Source organism: Embiotoca jacksoni, unplaced genomic scaffold (genome assembly GCF_022577435.1).
Source record: "Embiotoca jacksoni isolate LCO1_2020_lvr unplaced genomic scaffold, fEmbJac1.0.p SCAF_29, whole genome shotgun sequence".
In the NCBI taxonomy this organism is placed as follows: Eukaryota; Metazoa; Chordata; class Actinopteri; family Embiotocidae; genus Embiotoca; species Embiotoca jacksoni.
In genome coordinates this window covers 77501-98151 of record NW_027185380.1, presented here as the reverse complement: position 1 = coordinate 98151, position 20651 = coordinate 77501, and the positions used below count along the sequence as shown (strand labels likewise).

Sequence of the window (20651 nt, the reverse complement as noted above, 5' to 3'; positions counted from 1 at the left end):
TCAGTGAAGTCAAAAGTTGGGGGAGGTGGAGACGGTGTAACGGTCTCACATATTAATGCAATCCTGAAGAATTTACCATTAAATTTAATTAAATTTCAATCAATAAGTCAATACATGTTCAAAATAATTGGCCGACGTGATACTGTTAAAGTTAAACTTTCATTGTAAGTAGTCTAAAACACTCCAGTGTAGATGAGTGTGTGTGTGTGTGTGTGTGTGTGTGTGTGTGTGTGTGTGTGTGTGTCTAGTTTTATCACACACAGCTGGTGAATTTCACAACCTCTGGAGAATAAAGGTTTCTCAAATACAACACAGAGAGGAAGAGGAGCAGAGGCTCGCTGACGTTGCACCCGTAATGTTACAGCTTCTCCCGGTAAAAAAAATAAAGGAAAAACTAAAGTATAAGTAAAACAAAAAAAGGCATTTTACTAGTTCTGATCAGAGAAATTAGCACACAGAAACCCTTCAGGCTGTGAGAGTGTTTTCATAGAAGTAACCTCATTCATGTTTCCCATCACTGGCCTGCCCTCATTTGGATGATGCCAAGAAAATAATACTCACTTTTCTCAGTACTTGGGAAGTTTCAACAGATATTAAACCCCCCAAGCAGATAAAAGATTCATAGTACAAAGACTTTTTTTTTTTGTCCCGTCAACATGTTTGTGATGATCGTGGTTTGTAGTAAAAAATGCTTTTTAATCTGCAGGAGTTTTTGTTTTGTTGTTGCAATACTGTAAGTGGCCACAAGGGCCATATTTGCATAAAGTGATAATCTCTTGGGAAGTCGCCTCTTTTTTTACTACAAACACTGCGCTACGGATAAAACGGATACGACAAAGTGGGTCAAAGTTCAAGTTTTTATAAAGAAGTAGTACGTCCCAATCGTACACATACTACATGCAACACTACGTGCTTTTTTTAAGGGGTAGCTGTAGTCTGAACTAAAAGTAAAAATAAATAGTACGTGATATAATGATAATGCACATAATGCGAGGGTCATTATAGTTTCATAAACTTTTAAAACCCATCTCAATATTTGTTTGGGCATTGTTTTTTTTTTTCAAAAAGGTGAGGAAAAATCTTGCTCGGGTGTAAAATAGTCCTAAAGATACTTTAAGGATCGCTTTACTAACGTCTCGTATAAAAATCATCCAAAAAAAACGAATTGCTAAGAGACTTAGCACCGGGACGTTTTGGAGCCGATCCCTGGTGGCACTCGGTGGTATTGCAGCTTAAGGGACTTCTGCATCTGCCTCATTTTTCAGCTACTTCCACTTTTATATACAGTCTATGGCTAAAACCATGTAAAACTATGACGCTCTTTAGTGAGGGGTGGGTGGGGTGGGGGGGGGCAACAACATATCTCTGCCCTCGGGCCTCCTAACACTTCAATCCGGCCATGTTGGTTAAACTAACATTTATCTCAGTTTATCTTCTGCATTTTGTTTTTGTTTTTGTTTTTGTTTGTTTTGTTGTTTTTAAAGTAAATGATTTGTTTTTAAAAGTGTCAAGTGATTTAAGTTTTTGTGTGAGCAGCTCTCTGTGAAAGGGGAGGGAGCAGGGCGGGCCGGAGAGGAGAGGAGTGACTTTTTTTTTTTTTTTCAAAAATAGTACACTTCATCACGGGCGGCAGCAGCAGCAGCGGCGGCGGAGTCGGAGGCGGCGGGCGGGCAGGCAGGCAGCTATGGAGGGTGTGAAACATGGCTCTCTACGGAAATAAATAACGGGACCGAGGAGAGAGCAGAGGAGGCGTGGAGGAGGGGGGGGGGGGAGAGAGAGGAGGGAGAGAGGATATACCGAAGAAAAGGCCACAAAACAACAGGGGAGAAACAAAAAGAGGAAGAGAAAAGCAGTCGGAGTCGGTGCCGCACGTTTCCCGTGTTGATGTTTGGTGCTCGGCCACGAATACCTGCAGAAAATAGTCCCGGTGAGTCGAGCTCCGTCTCACGGCGCGTTTCTGAAACTCGTGTAACACGTGACGGTAAATAAAAAAACAACAACAACAAAAAAGTTTTTAATCGACTTAAAGTCGAGTTTTTTTTTGATTTGTTGTTTTTTTCTTTCTTCTTTTTTTGTGTGTTTTTTTTTAGTGTGTAAATGCTGAGAGGTTTTATTCCGGGGGGGGGAACAAGGTGAACAGGGAGTTAAACTTTTCTGCAACATGGCCGCTCAGATGTCACACAGCTTCCCTTGAAGTCGTCAGAACTGAAAACAAAAAGGTCTTTTTTTTATTTTTATTTTTTTAATTTGTTTTAAAGACATTTAAGTGAGACTAAAGTGTACGTAGAAAGCTGGTAGGTAGATTATTGGGCTTAAAACGTGTGTCTTGGTCTAATGCGGGCTGCTCTTGAGAGCTGCAGACTTCAGTCTAAAACTACGGGAGGAAACGATATTCCATTCAAAAATATGCACATTTTACGTTACCTGGCTTCTCGCCAAACACACAGGCTTTGTAAACCGTAACTTCATCGTTTTTCTAAATCTTAATTATCCACCATGAAATTCGGCTCACTTTGCTAAGGCTATGATTAAAGCATACTGGCATGTATACAGTATATGTACAATTACAGTGCAACCAGCTGAATGGAAACAGATGTAGGAGGAATGTTAGGATGCCAGTGTTAAGGGGCTACTACATCATTTCATCTGACCAGTTGGGGGGAAAGGAAATGGTTTCATAAACCATAATAACCTCAAATGAATCATCTAATATATCATGTCGTGTGACACGTGGGGGTCAGATGAAATTATTTATCACATCCAGACCTGTCAAAAGATGTTATCGGAGATAGCTGAAGCATTTTGAGGGGATCTGACAGAATAGGATCCCAAAAGGGTATTCAGATAGTTTTCCTTCATTTAGATATAGATTTAAATGTACAGTTTTTTTTTTGTCTAATTAGGATAGATACATTTTCAAGTTAATATCTAAGTAACTCCTGATTATTTGCATTTTGTCTGTAAAATCGTCAAGAAATAGTCAAAAAAGTACATTAGAATTTATTTATTTTTATAGTCCGCTATGGCATCTTCAGATGATTTGTTTTTATCCAGCCAGCATTGAAAAACCCAAAGATATTCATTTTACTGGTCCACTTTACAAAAAAAAAAAAGCATAAAATCTTCACCGCGAACCATAAAATGTTAATTATTAACTATTAAAATAGATGCAAATTGCTTTAACTTTCTGCTGAGCGACTTACTAAGGTAAAATATTCAATTTTTTTGAAGTACTCATAATCTAGGGAGATTTCTAATTGTGTCTGTGTTTCTGTATCCTTATTAAAAAACTCATTTTATTCCAACGTTACGTAGATAAGTTTACAGACTTACAATCAAGTAGCTCTTTATTATTTCTGTTTTAATCCGGAGCCAAAAATGGTCGAGCTCATTAATCGTCAGGGCAAATACTAACATATAAATATCCAAAACCTTCAGCTAAAAAAAAACAACAACACGCACATCCACATAATGACTTCTCCAAACGGCTGCTTCCCATTGGACGAAGATAAAAAGAGCGAGATCACATTGACTGATGGGTCGCGTCCCCAATGTGTCCTTGAATGCAGCTTACTTGAACTGAGCAGTTGTTTACGCCTTCAACAGGGCAAACTGAAAGGAGGAAACAAGAGTTAGTCATCCCACTTTTCCTGGCATCCACCAAGCCTACACATGATAATAATAAAAAAAAGAGGAAAAAAAAAAAGGTATTTTGCCTGCAGAGAGACGCTTTGTAGTTTCTACACACCGACTTCGAGCTTCATATAATTTCATCTCGGCGTCTCCACGTGGAAAGATTTTAGCGAGGGAGATAATAGCAGCGAGGGTGAAACCTATCATTACCCACCTCCTGGTTTATATAATTTTCCTCAGGAATTAAATTACAGTGAAATCTTAAGAGTTTCCTCGGAGCTCTCCGGACGTTCACCGTTTGGCATAACTGATATTTCTGACTTCATGCGTGGACAGTTTGCAGCATTGCCGTCTCTTTGTGTTTTATAGTTTAGTAACAAGCACAGAAAATACCCGTTCATGCCTGTTTCAAGGTCGATTTGTAGCTTGTTTTGAACGCCCGTATAAGGTCGTTCCCCGTCCCGTGTGTTTGCCCTCCTATCATTGATCTACCGTGCAGCTCCAAAAAAAACAAAACAGAGTCGGTCCCAATGATGTTGTTTTTCCAAACGCTTGAAATATTTCATATAAACTGAAATATTTTGCGATCACTGGTTCTTCAGGATATCAGACACAAACTTTCGCTTCCTGTCGCTCTCTTTCGTTTTTTTTGTTTGTTTTGTTTTTCTCGTCCCGTCTTCGGTTTCTCGTTCTTCGCTTCCTTCCTGCTTCTTATTGCAACGTCGGCGTCTCTTTGTGTTTTTCATTTCCTATTGTATTTCTTTCTCTTCTCAGTCGCTCCGTTGCTTTGTTCTTTCTTGGTTTCTCTTTCCCTCGGCACCTCAAAAAATACCAGTTATCTATGACGGAGGTCGATGCAGCGTCTTTGTTTTCACGTCTCGATGATTTTTTTTTTTTTTTTTTTAAATTAGAGGCGTCCATCTTTTGACGTCTGACCTCATATGTTGAGTCCTCCAAACACACCTCGGCACGGTAAGCTGTCCATCTTTAAACGTCTAACCAGACACATGTTGCTTCTGTTTTTACCTGGCTGGGGACAACCCCCTCCCCCTCCCCCTATCCCCACCACCACCACCACCACCCCACTCGGGGGTCGTTCAGGGTCAGCTGGGTTGTCTCTTTCGGTGGCTCGGGGAGGGGGGGGTCGAAAGGTTGGGAGGGAGAGATCGGCGAGGCCGGATAAGTTTTGCTTTCGGTTCAATATAACTTGAATATTTTTGGGGTTTTAGACTGTTTATGAGACAAAATAAGCAACTTTTCTTTTTTTTTTTAAAGTTACTGTATATTGTAGCTGCAGTATCACATGCACATGGAAAATAACAATGAGTTTCAGCCCATTGCATCGACTGTAAATGATGCTAATTTTTTATAATATGTACTCGTGCAGTATTGAAGCTGCATATTGGAATAAATTCAAGTTCAAAATCTGCAGTAATATTCAGACCGATCATCGATTGAGAATAAAATGCAGTCTTTGTTGCTAAATTTCTTCTGGTCTAAAACTAATTGACAGTTTATTCGGTCTCCGTTATGTCGAAAACGTTTCAGGACCCTCGAGGCCCGAGCAAAACCGCCGGTAATGAAGTCGAGCCCCATCGATTTTAAGTTTCTAAATTTCATGTAACTTTAAAAAAAACAGAAAAAATAGTTCAGAAAGTCGCTGCAGAGCTTTTAAGAGGGATTTATGGGTCCAAGAAGCCTCGTTTGGGTTCGTGTGTTACAGTAAAAAGGATAAATGGAGCGCCAGGTATTTCAGCCACGTCGGTGTCTAAAGTTGCTGCACGCAGTACTGTAAATATATCATGTGTAACGCATACAAACACACACACACACACACACACACACACACACACACACACACACACACACACACACTTGTCAGGTCCTGTCAAGGCAGGCGGTGAGAACGGTGAGCAGCTGCAAGTGGTAATATAGTCATGTGGCTATGCATGGTTTATGTGTGTTGTGTGTGTGTGTGTGTGTGTGTTGTTCAGAGGGTGGTAAACACCCTCTTACCCCTCTTTAGTGCCCCCTTCGCCTGCCTGACGCCCGTCTCTGCGTCGGTGTCGCCGTGCCGCTCGAGAAGTTTGAGGAAAAACAGTGGTGAGTCCGGTGTGGCTTCAGATACGGGAGGACGTGGTCTTGTTTGTTTACACTGATATTTTAAAGGCTGTGTGTGTCTCTGTGTGTGTGTGTGTTTGTCTGTGTGTGTGAGAAAGAGAGCGTGAGTGACGTTTCTAGTAGGGAAGGAAGATGTGTGTTTTCTTTCCGGGACCAATTTGGCTTGCTCCGGTGTTTGACCTGCATGTACTGCTGCTGTGATGAGCTACTGAGGTGTGTGTGTGTGTGTGTGTGTGTGTGTGTGTGCGTGTAGTGGCTGTTAATGAACAGGTGCCCTAGTTGGGTGGTCTCCACTGACGGGACCTCGCCCATCCCCCCTCCTCCCCTTCGTTTACACACTATTACACCGCGGCACCCCATTTTTTTTTATAACGTAAATATTCAAATCATCACTACAGCTGTGGACTAAACGACGAACCAAACTATGATTATCTGCTCTCACAAATGTGGAGAGGTGTAGGAGAGGTGTGTGTCGTGCTGGTCGGGGTAATGTGTGTGTGTGTGTTCTGTATTAGTGAGACATTATTATCAAAGACTTTTTCACTTCTTTGTGTCTCTCTGCTAGACGTCCTTTACTGAGGCTCTTCTGTCCTGTGTGACCCCCCTGATACAGAGAGGTATGAGCACACACACACACACGCACACACACACACACACACACACACACACACACACACGAACCTGCAAAGACTGACTGCAAAGTATGTCCTCTGGGTCTGTGTGTGTGTGTGTGTGTGTGTGTGTGTATGTGTATTCAGAGCAGTGTGTGTTGTTTGTTTTTTGTTTTTTCCCCGAAGCTCGGCAAATGTGGGCCATAATAAAACCCCACGGTGACTCCCACGCAAACACAGAAGAAGCAACACACGCCGCATGCTGATCACAGTTCAGTAATACAGGTGTTCACGGGAATCTTTTTGTTATTTTGCAAACAAAGCACGAGGACTTTAAACGCTTTCAATTTGTGGTAAAGCAACATAATGACTCGTTCCTTAATACATTATTGTGATGACTTACTTTACTGACAGGTGCCACTTAAAGACGGCGATGTAATTGTTATTCTCTGCAATATTCTTTCTTTTAGATCATTTTTAGGGCATTTAACATTTTCCTTTCAAAGTCCTGACAAATTGTGTTTAATCTAAAGGCTCTCTATCTGAACATTATCTTTAACTTCATCCTGTGAAATGGCGACTTAAGACGTCACCGCTGTTTGGTTTCCTGTTTACTCGCTCACACGCTCTTTATTGTGGTATTCGTTTTCTGCTCTAAACTCCCGCGAGAAGGAATATAACGTGTTTAAATAAGTTTTTCTGAAGTGAATAACTTCAACTTTATATGCACATCTTGTTTATTGTGACACCACCAACCCGCTGTATTTAATTCAGCCTTTATTTTACCGCGTCGGGTGAAGTTTGGTCTGATATTATAACCTGGCTGAAAGTCTGTTTGATGTGGACGCTGCAATTTAAACAGATTTGGATCCATTTGTCGTGACCAAACTTTGTACTTTGACTGTAGAGTGTATAAAAAATAAAATTCTCCTTCAAGTGTAATACCACTGAAGGCCACAAGGGGCTGGCTAAAAAAAAAAAAAAACCTGCAATAGACTCTAATTTTATAAAAATGTCAACTTTTCATTAATGAGATATTAGGCCTCAAATAGAGCTATGTTTGGGGGCTGGTTTGATTGACAGGCCTCGGGTGCAGTCAGGTTTCCGGTGTAGGGGGGGGCGGGGCATAGTGTTCCTCAGGTTCTCGGTCGGCTCCGCCCCTCGCTCCGCCTCAGCTCGTCCAAATACAGTCACGCCGGACTCCCCCCCCCAAAAAAAACCCTCCAAGATGGCGGCTCCGAATCGGCACCCTTGAGGCTTCAAAAACGGCATTTCACCAACCGATGACGTCACTCGACTTTGAGGGGTGAGGTGGGGTGAGGGGGGTAGTTTGCGGGAAGTTTAATTATATCTGCGGTGATTTAAAGCTTTCAGAGTTAAAATAGGAAGCAGATCTCACAGACCAAATGTTCCTCCGTGTCAGCTTCACACACCCAGACAGACTCTGACAGACAGACGGGGCGTCGTCATCGCCGAGGCTGGAAATAACAACTTCCTCACCGCGGGGGGTCCGGCGTGGCAACGGGTGAGACTTTTGAGGAGGTCGTCATAGCTCTTTTTTTGGGCTTCGCGCATGTCTCCGACTCAAAAAGCTTCGCAGGAAAGAGGCGCGTAAATCGAGCAATAAACTTCCCATTGATTTACGTTCACCTGTTCGGCCGCCGCTAAATCTATTTTCAAAGATGAATTGATTGCTTAGTATTTTGAGAGTTGATTAAATACTCAATTTTACCGCATAAACGCTTGAAATGTAATCGTTGAAGATACTTCAATGTGAGTCTTTGCTGATTTTCTTTTTCTGGAGGGCGTTTCCGCAGCACAAATGATCGGATTATCAATCAAGAAAAATAACCTAAAGACGAGTACGTGATGAAAACAATCGTTACGTACTTGCATACAAGGAACATAACGAGGGGGGAAATTGGCTTTTTGTCTTCGTCCTGCTCGAACCAGAAGAGCACATCCAGAGTTTGTGGCGATAATTTAAAGCATTAAAAAAAAATATTGAGAAATCTTGGATGCCATTTTATTTATTTATTTTTTTTCCGTCGGGGGCAGAAAAATCACAGCGACAGTCTGACAGTCTGAGCTCAGTGTTAAACTCACTGTAAGTCACCCAAATGTTTTACAACAAGGAAAATTACACTCGCACTTGACTCACTGTGTGTGTGTGTGTGTGTGTGTGTGTGTGTGAGAGAGAAACAGCTGAATAAAGCTGTGAAGGAATGTGTTTGTGAAGGAGAGAGAGAGAAAGAGTGGCTGAAAGAAGGAATCTTTCTTTTGTTTGGATGAAGCATGAAGTCTCCTGGGACACTTTCAAATCCTCTCTGGAATGTGTGTGTGTGTGTGTGTGTGTGTGTGTGTGTGTGTGTGTGTGTGTGTGTATTGGGGGGTTGGTTTGTCACCACATTTATTCAAGGAGGTTAACAGCTTTTCTTTCTTTCTTTCTTTCTTTCTTTCTTTCTTTCTTTCTTTCTCTCTTTTCTTTATCCCCCCCCCACCCTCGTTTCTCTTTTCTCTCTAACCTTGTTAACTTGTCCAAATGCCAGCCTGCAGATCAGATTTCATCAGCCGCTCTCATTAATGTGTTTATTTACTGAGCACTCAGCTCATCCTCTGGTGGCCCTGAACTCGACTCCGTGAGCCTTCCTGTAATGTGTGTGTGTGTGTGTGTGTGTGTGTGTGTGTGTGTGTGTGTGTGTGTGTGTGTGTGTGTGTGTGTGTGTGTGCGTGACAGGGCGTGTCACAACTAGTCTGTGTGTGTGGAAAAAAATTCCATCCGACTCTCAGCTGAGTTTTAAGTTACTTTTTTAAAACGTTGATTAAATCACATCCAGTTTATACATGACGAGTTTAAAGATTTAATCACTGCTGGTCTCTGTTGTCCATATTTCCTGCTGGAGACCAAAATTGCAAAACACGCTTAGTCAGCACCAAGACACATTTGCAAATATAATCACGCCATGCTGTACACGGGAGAACCCACACCGATGTGGTGGTGGCGGTGGTGGTGTTGGGGGGGGGGGGGCATGATGTGATTAAAAACAGCGAGTTATTGATGGTGTTGCACTGAATTGTAAATATATTGGTTGAGTAATTCACGAAAAAGATGGACGTCCATATGTCCGGCTCCACACTGCAGGCCGATCGTGGCATGAAGTGGGTGAGAATGTCGTTTTATTTAAGGGGCATCCATCTTTATGCTTCATTTTCTTTACAGTTAAAATAAATCTTCTCTCCCTCAGTTTAGTTATTTATTTATTTTTTTAAATACTTGGATTGATTTGTTTTTTGATTTTTCTTTTTTTTTGTTGTTGTTGTAATGCAGGATGGTGATGATGGAGGAGGGGGGTCAGAGAGACAGAGGGAGGGCGGCTCCAGCCACGGCAGCAGCGGAGGGGAGGCAGATCTTCCTGGAGCTCGGTGAGTGACCTTTAACTCTTAAGATCAGCCTTACATAACACCCAGGACTGAGGTTTGCTCATCTAATGTGTATATATATATATCTATAGATATATATATATCTATATCTATATCTATATCTATAGAGAGATATATAACTATATATCTCTCTATAGATATAGATATAGATATATATAGTATCTAACGAGATGTTTCTCCTTTGCTGATGCTGCACAACGTTCTTCTTCTTCTACAGCGGAGCAGAACTTCGACGCCATTTGTCTCTCTACATATCGAACAGCCTGCAAACTCCGATTTATACAGAAGAGATGCAACCGTGAGTCCGACAGCCTGTGCTGTCCGTTGTCATAGAAGCGCACCGTGACGTATACAAGCTGAAACACGCGCGTTCCTCTTTGTCTATAAAGGTTTCCCTGTTCCAAGTACGAGAAAAGAAAGGAAAGATTTTTAAACCGCAAAAAATGCTTTTTTAAAAAAAAAAATTTAGGATCGATGCCGTTTTAAAGATTTTTCCCCGACTTCCTCCTCCTCCTCATCCTCCTCTTCCTCCTCTCGTTGCAGTGCACCTGGTCGACATCTACAACGTGATCGAGGCGGTGCGGGACGCCGGTCTGAACGCGGTGGAGCTGAACGCCGGCATCTCGGTGACCCGACTGGAGAACCTGGTGTCGTCGCTGTTCAACCAGCTCGGCAAGCGCCTGCCCACCACGCACACCATCGACCCGCAGGAGAGCGCCGCCCTGCTGGTCCAGTTCATCCTGGCCTCCGTCGACAGGTAACCACGGCGACGTCGGCGCGGAGCGATGCGGCGTGTTGAACGTGACTTAAACTGTGCTTGTGTGTGTGTGTGTGTGTGTGTGTGTGTGTGTGTGTGTGTGTGTGTGTGTGTGTGTTACGGGGTTCGTAGTGAGCCAAACAACCGGCTGACGGTTCTCTCCGTGAAGGCGATGCTGGCGACGCTGTGTGGAGGGAAGCTGGTGGACAAACTCCGCTGTGAGTAACGGTCCTTCAACAGATTAGAAGTTATCTCCTGCTCTGTGTGCTTCACCAAAAAAAAAAAAGTACTTTAACCCCAAAATGTCCTTCAGAGGATGAACTCTCCATACGAGTATTCAGCCGTTTCTCCTCGTCCTCCACGTCGTGAGAGATTTTAGTGACTGGAGCTACATTTTAACTTTTTTATTCATATCAAAAAACTTTTTGCAATCTTTCAGTCATACTTTCAGCATATATGGAGAACAAATATATTTATATTAATATATATACACATATACACATGCCACCTTATGGAAAACACATGTCGGTGCTGCTGCACTTGTACGCGTAAAAAAAAAATCGGTCACAATGAAGGCTCAAAAAGAAGTTAATTGTACTTGATTATTGGTTAAAGTGTGTGTGTGTGTGTGTGTGTGTGTGTGTGTGTGTGTGTGTGTGTAGATGTGTTTTCTCAGGTGTCCGACTCCTGCGGCGTGCTGGTCCAGTCCAAGTTTGACGGTTTTCTGAGGGAAACTCTCAAGCTGCCCACCGCTGTGCACGAAGGGCCGTCCTTCGGTTACACACACACGTTAGCGCGCTCCTGCTTCCCACAACAGGTACACACACACACACACACACGCACACACACACACACACACACACACACACACACTCTGCTGTTTCTCCTTCATCTACGGTGCAGTAGATAAAAGATAATGTTTCTTTTTCTGTTGTGTAGAAGAGGGTGATGCTCAACATGTTCCTGGACATCCTCTCCGACCCTCCTCAGTGTCTCGTCTGGCTGCCTCTGATGCACCGCCTGGCCAACGTCGAGCACGGTACACACACACACACACACACACACACACACACACACACGCGCACGCGCACGCACACTGCAGATCCTACGCAAGCTTTTGCCAGCTGGCCGAGTTTATTAGCCGAAATTTACTTGCACATGCAAAAAAACCAAAGATTTTATAATATGCATTTTTACACTTGCTTTCCACTTACACTTTTTATTCTTGCTTATTTTTTATGGATATTTTAATTTCCAGTGAACTTAATGTTCAAAAACGCATTATTACTGTTCGGGTTAACTTTTGATATTATAGTTGTTGTTTTTTTTTTCACCTTTAACATACTTGAAGCTGATTTAGACATATTTTAATCTGACTTTAAGTCGGACGACTTGCAAACAAATAACATAAAGCGCAGGAATTGTGGGAGATGAGAAAAACGAGTAACACTTTAATTAATTTGGGGTAGATTAGGGTGACGGCAGGTCTCTCTCGTACTGTAAAACTACGAAAGTCTTATCTCCTTTGTCCTCGTAAGTCACCTCAAATGTTCAAATTCCTGTTTGCAAAGCGAGCTGTTTTTGAGGTGGCACCAAATATGCCTGGAAGGTTTTGCATATAATCCCACTTTTAAGTGCCTGAAGTATGTTGGTGACCTTCAGCTACGTCGGAAAAATCCCTTTATGAGGTAACTGAGCATCCTGCTCAAGTTTCAACTGAGCAACTGTTGTTTCTTTGTCAAGTCATCTCCCTCGTGGAGCAGATTTTCCTTCGACAGATTCTCTCCCTCTCTTTTATCAATTTTTTTTTCTCTCCTCAGTCTATCATCCCGTGTCGTGCTCCTACTGTCGTGGCAACGGTATGACAGGCCTCCGCTATCGCTGCCTCCGTTGCCGGGGTTACCAGCTCTGCCAGAACTGCTTCTGGCGCGGCAACGTCAGCGGCTCTCATAGCAACCAGCATCAGATGAAGGAGCACTCAACGTGGGTGAGTCACCACGCGGTTAACCAGTCATCACACCAGGGGGCACTCACTCTCTGTGTGTGTGTGTGTGTGTGTGTGTGTGTTAATAATAATAATAAGATTTTATTCATTATTTCCAATGAGACCGATCTTTTGTGTACATTTTATTCTCAGTTCATGTCCTTCACTTTTTTACAGTTTTACTGTTGCAGAAAAAAAAAAAAACTGCATTTAAATCTCCCTCTGGTGCTTGTTTTTTTTTCCGATGAGCTGAATACAGTTGTGTTCAAATCAGAAAACCGAAGCCTCAAACTTGAAAGTGATCGTGTAATATTTACACATTTAAGTGTGACATCGGGAACTCTTTCATTTGACTCCTCAGTCAGATCTCGTCCAAATATCAAATTCAACACAATAACAAAAAAAACCAAGGAGGCGATATTATTTTTTCCCTCCTTTTATTCAGCTGTAAAAACATCATAAAGAGTTTTCATCACGGTAAAACCCTGCAGGTGTGTTTGTAAGAACGGTGTGAAGTACGAATGGATCTTTTTTCACAGCAGATATTTTGACCTGCTCTTAAAATAATGCAGGAAATATTACGGGTTATTAATATCAACAAAGTCACATGGTTCATGAACTTTGACCTGACATTTGTGTTTATATATATATATATGTGTGTGTGTGTGTGTGTGTGTGTGTGTGTGTGTGTGTGTGTGTGTGTGTGTTTAGAAGTCGTCAGCGACCAAGCTGGGCCGAGCCCTGAGCCGGACTCTGGGCTGTGTGTCATCCAGGGAGGCGCCCCACCCGATTTACCCAGAGGAACCCACGAGGACCCTGAACCTCGCCAATATAGTGTATGACCTCACAACACACACACACACACACACACACACACACACACACACACACACACACACACACACACACACACACACACACACACACACACACACACACACACACACACACACACACACACACACACACACACACTTTGAAACTTTTTTTTTTTTTTTTAATGTGTTGCATCACAACAGCCAATTTTCTTCATGCAAATTACAAGTTGAATTTATTTATTTATCGGTTAAGTTTTGAGTCAGATATCTGAACAGTGATTGATTTCAGCTCCCTCTAGCTCGACACTGCTGCTTAACGGATATTACTAACTAACAATACATACAATAAGGCTAAATTTAAGCGAGTCACGGGAAAATATTTCACTAATTTCACCAAAATCGGAACTTTTGATTCCATTCATCTTGTTGTCACTCGGTTTTCCACCGATGATGTTGATGAAGGTCTTAAACGGTCTCGCTGACATACTTTTAGACGAAGAGCGGTTGATATAATTTGTGCATCCTCTTAAGATGATGTCATGTTGTTGTTTACATCTTTTAGAAATGTTGTTAAAATGTCAACAATATCTTGAATTCTCGATTTTATGTAATTTTACACGCAAGTTATAGCTTTATAAGATTTTAGTGCAATTTTCTCATCCTTTAATAGTTGGCACTCCCAAAGTGTTACAATGGACGAGAAAACCTTGAACATTAGTTCGTGCCAGAAAAGTAAAAGGTCTTTGATGCAGCTGTATTGTTGAAGTTTTTTTTCATCACAGAAAATAAAACATCTCTAAGTAGCAGACTTCTGGCCTCTAAAATGTTGATGTGTAATCAGCGGTTGCAGTTAGATGTGCATAAAAAAAAAAAAAAAAAGTTCAGATAACATAAATAAAATAAAGGTCCCGCCTCCTGCAGCCCGAAACACTTCGGGAAGCTCCGCCCCTTCGTGGTGGATCCGCACTGTTTGATTTTTCCAAACATCAGCAGACTGGGTCGTTACAGACCTGCAGGCATTGAGACCTACTTTCAGCTCCGCACTCAGACACTCAGATGTGAGTATACTTACTGCGTCGAATTTATTTCTTATTACGAACCATTTTGAAGGAATTCCTTTCCTTCTTTTTCATGTCTGTCTCCTCTAGTTTTTCTCTTTTTTTTACCCTCTGGCGATCTTTGGCCTGTCTGTGTTTGCTCAGACCATAACGATTCACTATTGCATGAATGCACTCAGGAGCACGTGAGTGTGTGTGTGTGTGTGTGTGTGTGTGTGTGTGTGTGTGTGTGTGTGTGTGTGTGTGTGTGAGGGAATGAGAGTTAAAGAATGTGTGTTTTCTGATAGGCAGGCCTTTGTGTTTCGCAGCTCTTAAATGTTCTTATCCTCATTCTGTGTTTACACTGTTGATAACACGGGTGTAACATATAGTGTGTGTGTGTGTGTGTGTGTGTGTGTGTGTGTGTGTGTGTGTGTGTGTGTGTGTGTGTGTGTGTGTGTGTGTGTGTCTGCAGCCCCTCAAGACCTACTGGGAACCCCAGTGATGCCATGTTGCTCTCCTCATCAGCTCCTGAGACCTCCAAGAGGTAAAGACATGGAAAAAGTGGAAAAATACAAACTGTCTTTATATATATATATATTTTTTTTTTTCTGTCTGATCAGAAGTTTGACATTCTGCAGGGTTTAAACGATGCACTAGAGTCAACGTATATCTGTTTGTTTTTTTCCACCATTTCTTCTTTGAATTTTTTTTAACATTAACTGTTAGTTTAACTCCTTAGATTAGATGAAAGTATTTGGGTGTTTTGTTAAACAAAAGGTAAAGAAAAACAAAAGTCGAATTTGAAGTGAATAGCTGAAACAATAAGTCACTCCCCTGTTGGTCAATGAACGGAAAATATTTTGAAACCTTTATTAAATTGTTTTTCCAGCTTGTAAATTGCAGCTTTTCTTGGTTTTGTCATCGTAGATTAAATATTTTGACCATTTGAAGATGCGTCTTTCGTGCTGTAGAAACTTTGTGACGGGAATATTTCTCTGGTTGCAGCAACCTAAAGAAACACAAATCAGACGCTCTCCTCTTCACTTTGTTTTTTTTTTCTATCGTTTATGGATCAATCAATTATATTGATTTAAAAAAAAAATATATATATATATATATTTTCCTGATGAAGTTCTGAAATGTCGTAGATTACAAATATATTGAAAATACATCATTTTGACTGCGTCCAGCTTGGCGGTGGCTCAGCGGATGAACGAGGAGCACGCTCTGATCGCTGCGTATGTGAATCGCCTCCAGAGCAGCCCGTGGTGAGAGAGGGGGGGGGGGTTATATCAGTAGGGGTGGGGGGGTGTAGTACAGTTAACTGAATCCACAGTCGCCCTTACAGCTTATTAAAACCCCAAATGAAGACGTCAAATAAAAACCCGACCCTTTAATATCGCGGTATTATTGAGCGGCTTAGTTTAGAGAACGAGAATAAGTTTTTGGTGAACTGACTGAATGAAGCTATGAAAAAAAAAAACTTCCTCTGTCTGATGTCATTCATTGATTCACTGTCGAATATTTGTAATAAATCACACAGGGGAAAAAAAATATATATATATTACAATTCAAATTATAAATAGACCTTTTGCATAACTGCCCTGAAAACAATCCTCACTCCACTCCTGATTTGTTCATCATTTTAATAACATGAGCAATAAACTTCATTTGTGTGAAACTTTTAATACACGAACTGCAGCTCAAAGTGCTTCACGCGCAGCGCTTCACTTCGAAGCCGATTATAAAGGGACAAAAAGAAACACGCGGCGAAATGGAATTTAGGAATTAAAATAGAAAAATTAAAATAGATGCAAAAGAACAGATCAAATTAAACGCACGACATCACGTTAAGGTCTTCACATGCTAGTTGTGTTGCGTGCTGGTGGTGTGTTTTTAATCAATAACCGGACATTTGTCAAAACCGTAGAGTTCACATTTGCTCGTAAACGCCCCTTTTAGCCTCTTTGAATTTTGCATATGTGCAAATGAAATTGTTGTATTTTGTTGTGTAAGAGGTCATCGGTTGGTTGATTTTTTTTTTTTTATTTATTTTGTTTTATTTTGTTTTTCAGTTTCAGTGTCGACGGTCCCGGCAGACAAGACGAGGAGCACAAACTGATCGCTCGCTACACCTCCCGGCTGGCCGAGACCGACGGCGCCGGAGTGAGTCGACGACGTCTCTTTGACCACTTTAATAACTGCGAACATATCAAATATGCACAGTCGACACTCAAATCCTCCTAAATGCATGGACTCGGTTCAAAAACCGATAAGCACGTGATTTTTGTCGTCGTTTCAGGTGATCCCGACACGCAGCATCAACTTCGACGTGAACAAACAGAAGAGGGAACTGATTGCTCAGCTGGAGTGTAAAAACAGGTAAATAGTGTGCGGAGGAGTTTATAGAGTGTTTTAAATAAATTCTGTTTGTGACTGTATTTACAGCAGATGTTCAGACTGAGACTCTGCTGTCGTCTACTCGTCCAGTTTCATCCCGAATCCACCAAATGGCACAAAACGACGAAGTAGACATTTAAAAAAAAAAAAAGAGCTTTTCCTTCTTTTAACAACATGTAAAGATTTAACGGGGCTTTGACTGAACAATTAATGATGTCACCCCGTAGGAAAGTCTTTTTTTTATTTTTATTTTTAGACATGATTCATTCACCTCTGGTGTTTTTACACCAAATAATTCTTCAGTAAATTGTGAAATGACATGAAAATCATCATTATTTGCAGCGCTGCACCTGCACATACCGACCAGCAGGGGAAAACACAAATTTGGTATTTGTGAGTTGCAGCACCTTTTTAAAAAGGTTTAAAATATCTTTAAAGGATTTTTAAAGTCAAAAGTCGTGAAAACGTTTTTGGTTATTAAAGGTTTTGAATTTCGAAGATGGTGTCCAGACTTATGAGAAATTGCGTTTTACACGGTTTCTAGAAAACTCTGACCTCTAAATCAACCTGCTATATGTTATATGAGGACACATATCAGTATTAAAAAAAAAAAAGGATCCATAATCATATTGTTATTGATTAAAAACCGACTTCTTCTGCTGAGGATGCAGAACAAAACTTTTCCTGGAGAGGTGGTGCAGATATTCTTTGTCAGCCGTTTGCCCCTTCACAATAAAAGCACACGTTTTCTCTTTCTCTGCATCCACCGCAGCGATATATTCTCACGTTGTTTTGTTGTGCGTTTCCCGCCTCGCCGCAATCTGTTCGCTCGCTACGTAAAAAAAAACCCCAAAAAACACCGCCGTTGTTCTTTGTTTTCCCAGAGAGATCTTGGCGGAGATCAAACGTCTCCGCGTGGAGCACGACGCCGCGTGCCAGCCCAGCCCGGAGAAAGGCGGCACCAACCCGACTCTGCTGGCCGAGCTTCGCCAGCTCAGGTAAACGAGTCACAACCCACGGGGGTGGGGGGGAAACAACAACAACAACAACAACAAAAAGTTACGGTCAAAAGTCTGCCCATCCAAGCTCTTGTTTTTTTGTTTTTTTTGCTGCATCATGCGACACGGCGTCGGTCCGAAAGTGGCGGGAGATGCGCTGCGTGGCGTTGCAGCACACACACACACACACACACACACACAGAGAGAGAGAGCGAGAGAGAGTCTTCACGGCAGATGGCAGCGACAGATGGAGGATTGTGCTATAAAAAAATAAATAAATAAAAAGCCCAAGTGGAAATCACTTCCAACATATTGATGCTTTTCAGTAAAAACAAAAACTCCGAGGAGGGCGGATGAGGGCGGAGGAGGGCGGAGGAGGGAGGAGGGGGCGGAGGGGGGGAAAGAGGAGGGATGAAAGTGTTTGTGTGGCCTTGACATGAAGTGATATTCGGTCGGTCACTCGCTTCACTGCAGCCGCTGAAGGTTGTAAAGTAGTTGTGTCATACTGAGGCCTTAATTTAGCCTGATAATTAAACTAATGAGAGTTTTTAGCTTCTGGAGGAATTGAGGAAAATGTCTTGCATTTGTAAATGTTTGAACGAGGAAGGGAACGAAACTTTGACTGCATCCTTTAAAAAAAAAAAAAAGATGATGAAATCGAATGGAAATAAAATAAACTGCGTCCCGATATGAGGCTGTGAAAGCGCTGAAACTGTTCGACGCCGTTGCATTTCTGCAGCTGCCGAATATCTTTTTTGCGCCGCGATCGCTTTCGTTTCTGCTGCTGTTTTTGTGTTATTGCATCGAGGGGGGAGACGTGAGCGCGTCTCTTAATGAATCGCCACGTCATCTCTGCACCGTCTAATCAGCAGCGCGTCATCTCTTCTGTCATTCAGCGTGTTGAAGAACATTTCCCTCGTTGTACTTCCACAGTTTTTCCTCCTCTGCTGAAGACATTTTTTTAAAGCCTCTTAAAAAAAAAAAAAAAACTCCTCCCTGCTGCTAACGGTTTTGAGAAGCTTAGTGAATGATGTAGTCTTAAATTTAAGACTTTAACTTTTTGAAACCCCCCCACCCCCACCCGATGTCTTTAAAAGTGTGAAACAGAGTACCTTTTAAAGCTTTTTTTGTGTGTAATTTTCATATAATAATTTCAAACAATCTTAACTGCGATTGTTGAGAAAAGTCTCTTTCATGATGTGGAGATATTCAAGGCTCTGCCGCGCTACAACCACCAGGGGGCACCAAACTGCTCAAGGTCAACACATTTGTTTACTTTTTGTTCCCTTTAATCTAAAATATTACTGAGATATCAACAGTTTTTGTCACACTGCTCATCCGTAAAGCTCTTACTTTATCTGACGTGGCTAAATTATATTTTTATTTGAGCCAATTAGCCAATAACACTGAATTCAATTCATACTGTAACCAGTCGGCCAGTGAGCCCGAATCATTACCAGTAATATGGTGACTTCTTGCAAGTCATGGAAATCTTTTTTTTTTTTTTCTAGCACAGATTCAAAAAGAATAATTATTATTTGAAAAAAAACAAACATTTTGTAATTCTATATCTTAAATAATAATAAAGTGGTTATTTCTGGCGCTCCTGCTTGCGAAGATTTATTTTTGCTCTGGCGCCATAACAACCCCCAAAAAGTGTTTCCTGTGTGAGTCAGACTCTTGTTTTAGTTGTTTGTTTACTCGTTTATCCGACCGTGTGAAGGGAGGCCAGGAAAGAAGAGACAAAGCGTCACGTTCCCGCTTTAATGTCCCGTCCAGACCGCGCACTGTTTGGAAATCATAAAAGATTGCATGTTTTTTTGTGTGTATGTATGTATGTATGTATGTATGTATGTATGTATGTATGTATGTGTGTGTGTGTGTGTGTGTGTGTGTGTATATATATATATATATATATATATATATATATATATATATATATATATATGGCGACTCTTAAATCTGGTGTGGAGCATTTAATCAGCACTGAGTGCACAAGTTGACAGTTTTTTATGCACATACATCATAATTTTGTTGTCATTGTTTTATTGCCTTGAACTGCTGCTCTCGTGTTTAAGAAACAAAACTGTGTGTGTGTGTGTGTGTGTGTGTGTGTGTGTGTGTGTGTGTGTGTGTGTGTGTGTGTTGCAGACAGAGGAAAGACGAACTGGAGCAGAGGATGTCGTCTCTGCAGGAGAGCAGGAGGGAGCTGATGGTGCAGCTGGAGGCACTGATGAAGATGCTCAAGGTGACACACACACACACACACACACACACACACACACACACACATTGTATTGTCTCACACTAGAGGGCAACGTTTTCCCGTTTTTCTCTCCTCTCCCTGTTTCTGTCTCTGCAGTAACAAGCCTCACTTCCCTCTCAGCGATTTTCCTCCTTTTATAACCCCTCCCCCCCTCCCCCCCGTCTCTTGACTGGATCTGACCTCTTCTTCTTTTCCGTCCTTTTTTTTATTTTTATTTTTTTTTATCCCCCTCTCCTTGTTTGTTTCCTCGGCTGCCCATGTTGTGGCCCCGCCCCTCCTCCCCCCCCCTGTAGGATGAAGAGCAGCGACAGGCAGTAAGTTTATGTCCCGTTTCCCCGACACACGGTGGAAAAAAAATAAATTCTGGGTTTTAGATATACGGATGTTTACCGTCAAGTTTTAATCGAAAAAAAAAACAAAAAAAACAAACAAACAAACAGCTGTAGACGATGCCGCCGACGTGTAACGAATGTCTCGTCTCTCAGGCGCAGGCGGCCGGCTCTTCTCACGCCTCCCCCTCTCGGCCGAGCCCGTCCACCGGCCGCTCTCTGGGCGCCGCGTCTCCCCAGGCTCACATGTACC

At 41.9% G+C, this 20651-nt stretch overlaps 1 protein-coding gene across 11 annotated transcripts in view; it reads left to right on the top strand.

The window, feature by feature from the left end:
• The first annotated feature begins 1638 nt into the window (after positions 1 to 1638).
• Positions 1639 to 20651, top strand: part of dtnba (dystrobrevin, beta a) — a 25220-nt gene continuing 6207 nt past the window's right edge. For 3 of the 11 annotated variants that reach the window (XM_069161862.1, XM_069161859.1, XM_069161853.1), the window contains exons 1-18: positions 1640 to 1927; positions 6320 to 6371; positions 9694 to 9788; positions 10024 to 10104; positions 10350 to 10563; positions 10696 to 10781; positions 11226 to 11380; positions 11503 to 11602; positions 12384 to 12550; positions 13259 to 13383; positions 14878 to 14949; positions 15596 to 15673; positions 16481 to 16571; positions 16708 to 16787; positions 17690 to 17803; positions 19955 to 20051; positions 20363 to 20383; positions 20555 to 20651. The exon at positions 20555 to 20651 is cut by the window's right edge and continues 57 nt beyond it. In XM_069161862.1, coding sequence (XP_069017963.1) covers positions 9695 to 9788; positions 10024 to 10104; positions 10350 to 10563; positions 10696 to 10781; positions 11226 to 11380; positions 11503 to 11602; positions 12384 to 12550; positions 13259 to 13383; positions 14878 to 14949; positions 15596 to 15673; positions 16481 to 16571; positions 16708 to 16787; positions 17690 to 17803; positions 19955 to 20051; positions 20363 to 20383; positions 20555 to 20651 — 1672 coding nt within the window. In that variant the 5' untranslated portion in view covers positions 1640 to 1927; positions 6320 to 6371; position 9694. The other 8 variants (XM_069161854.1, XM_069161855.1, XM_069161860.1 and 5 more) reach the window with 8 other exon arrangements.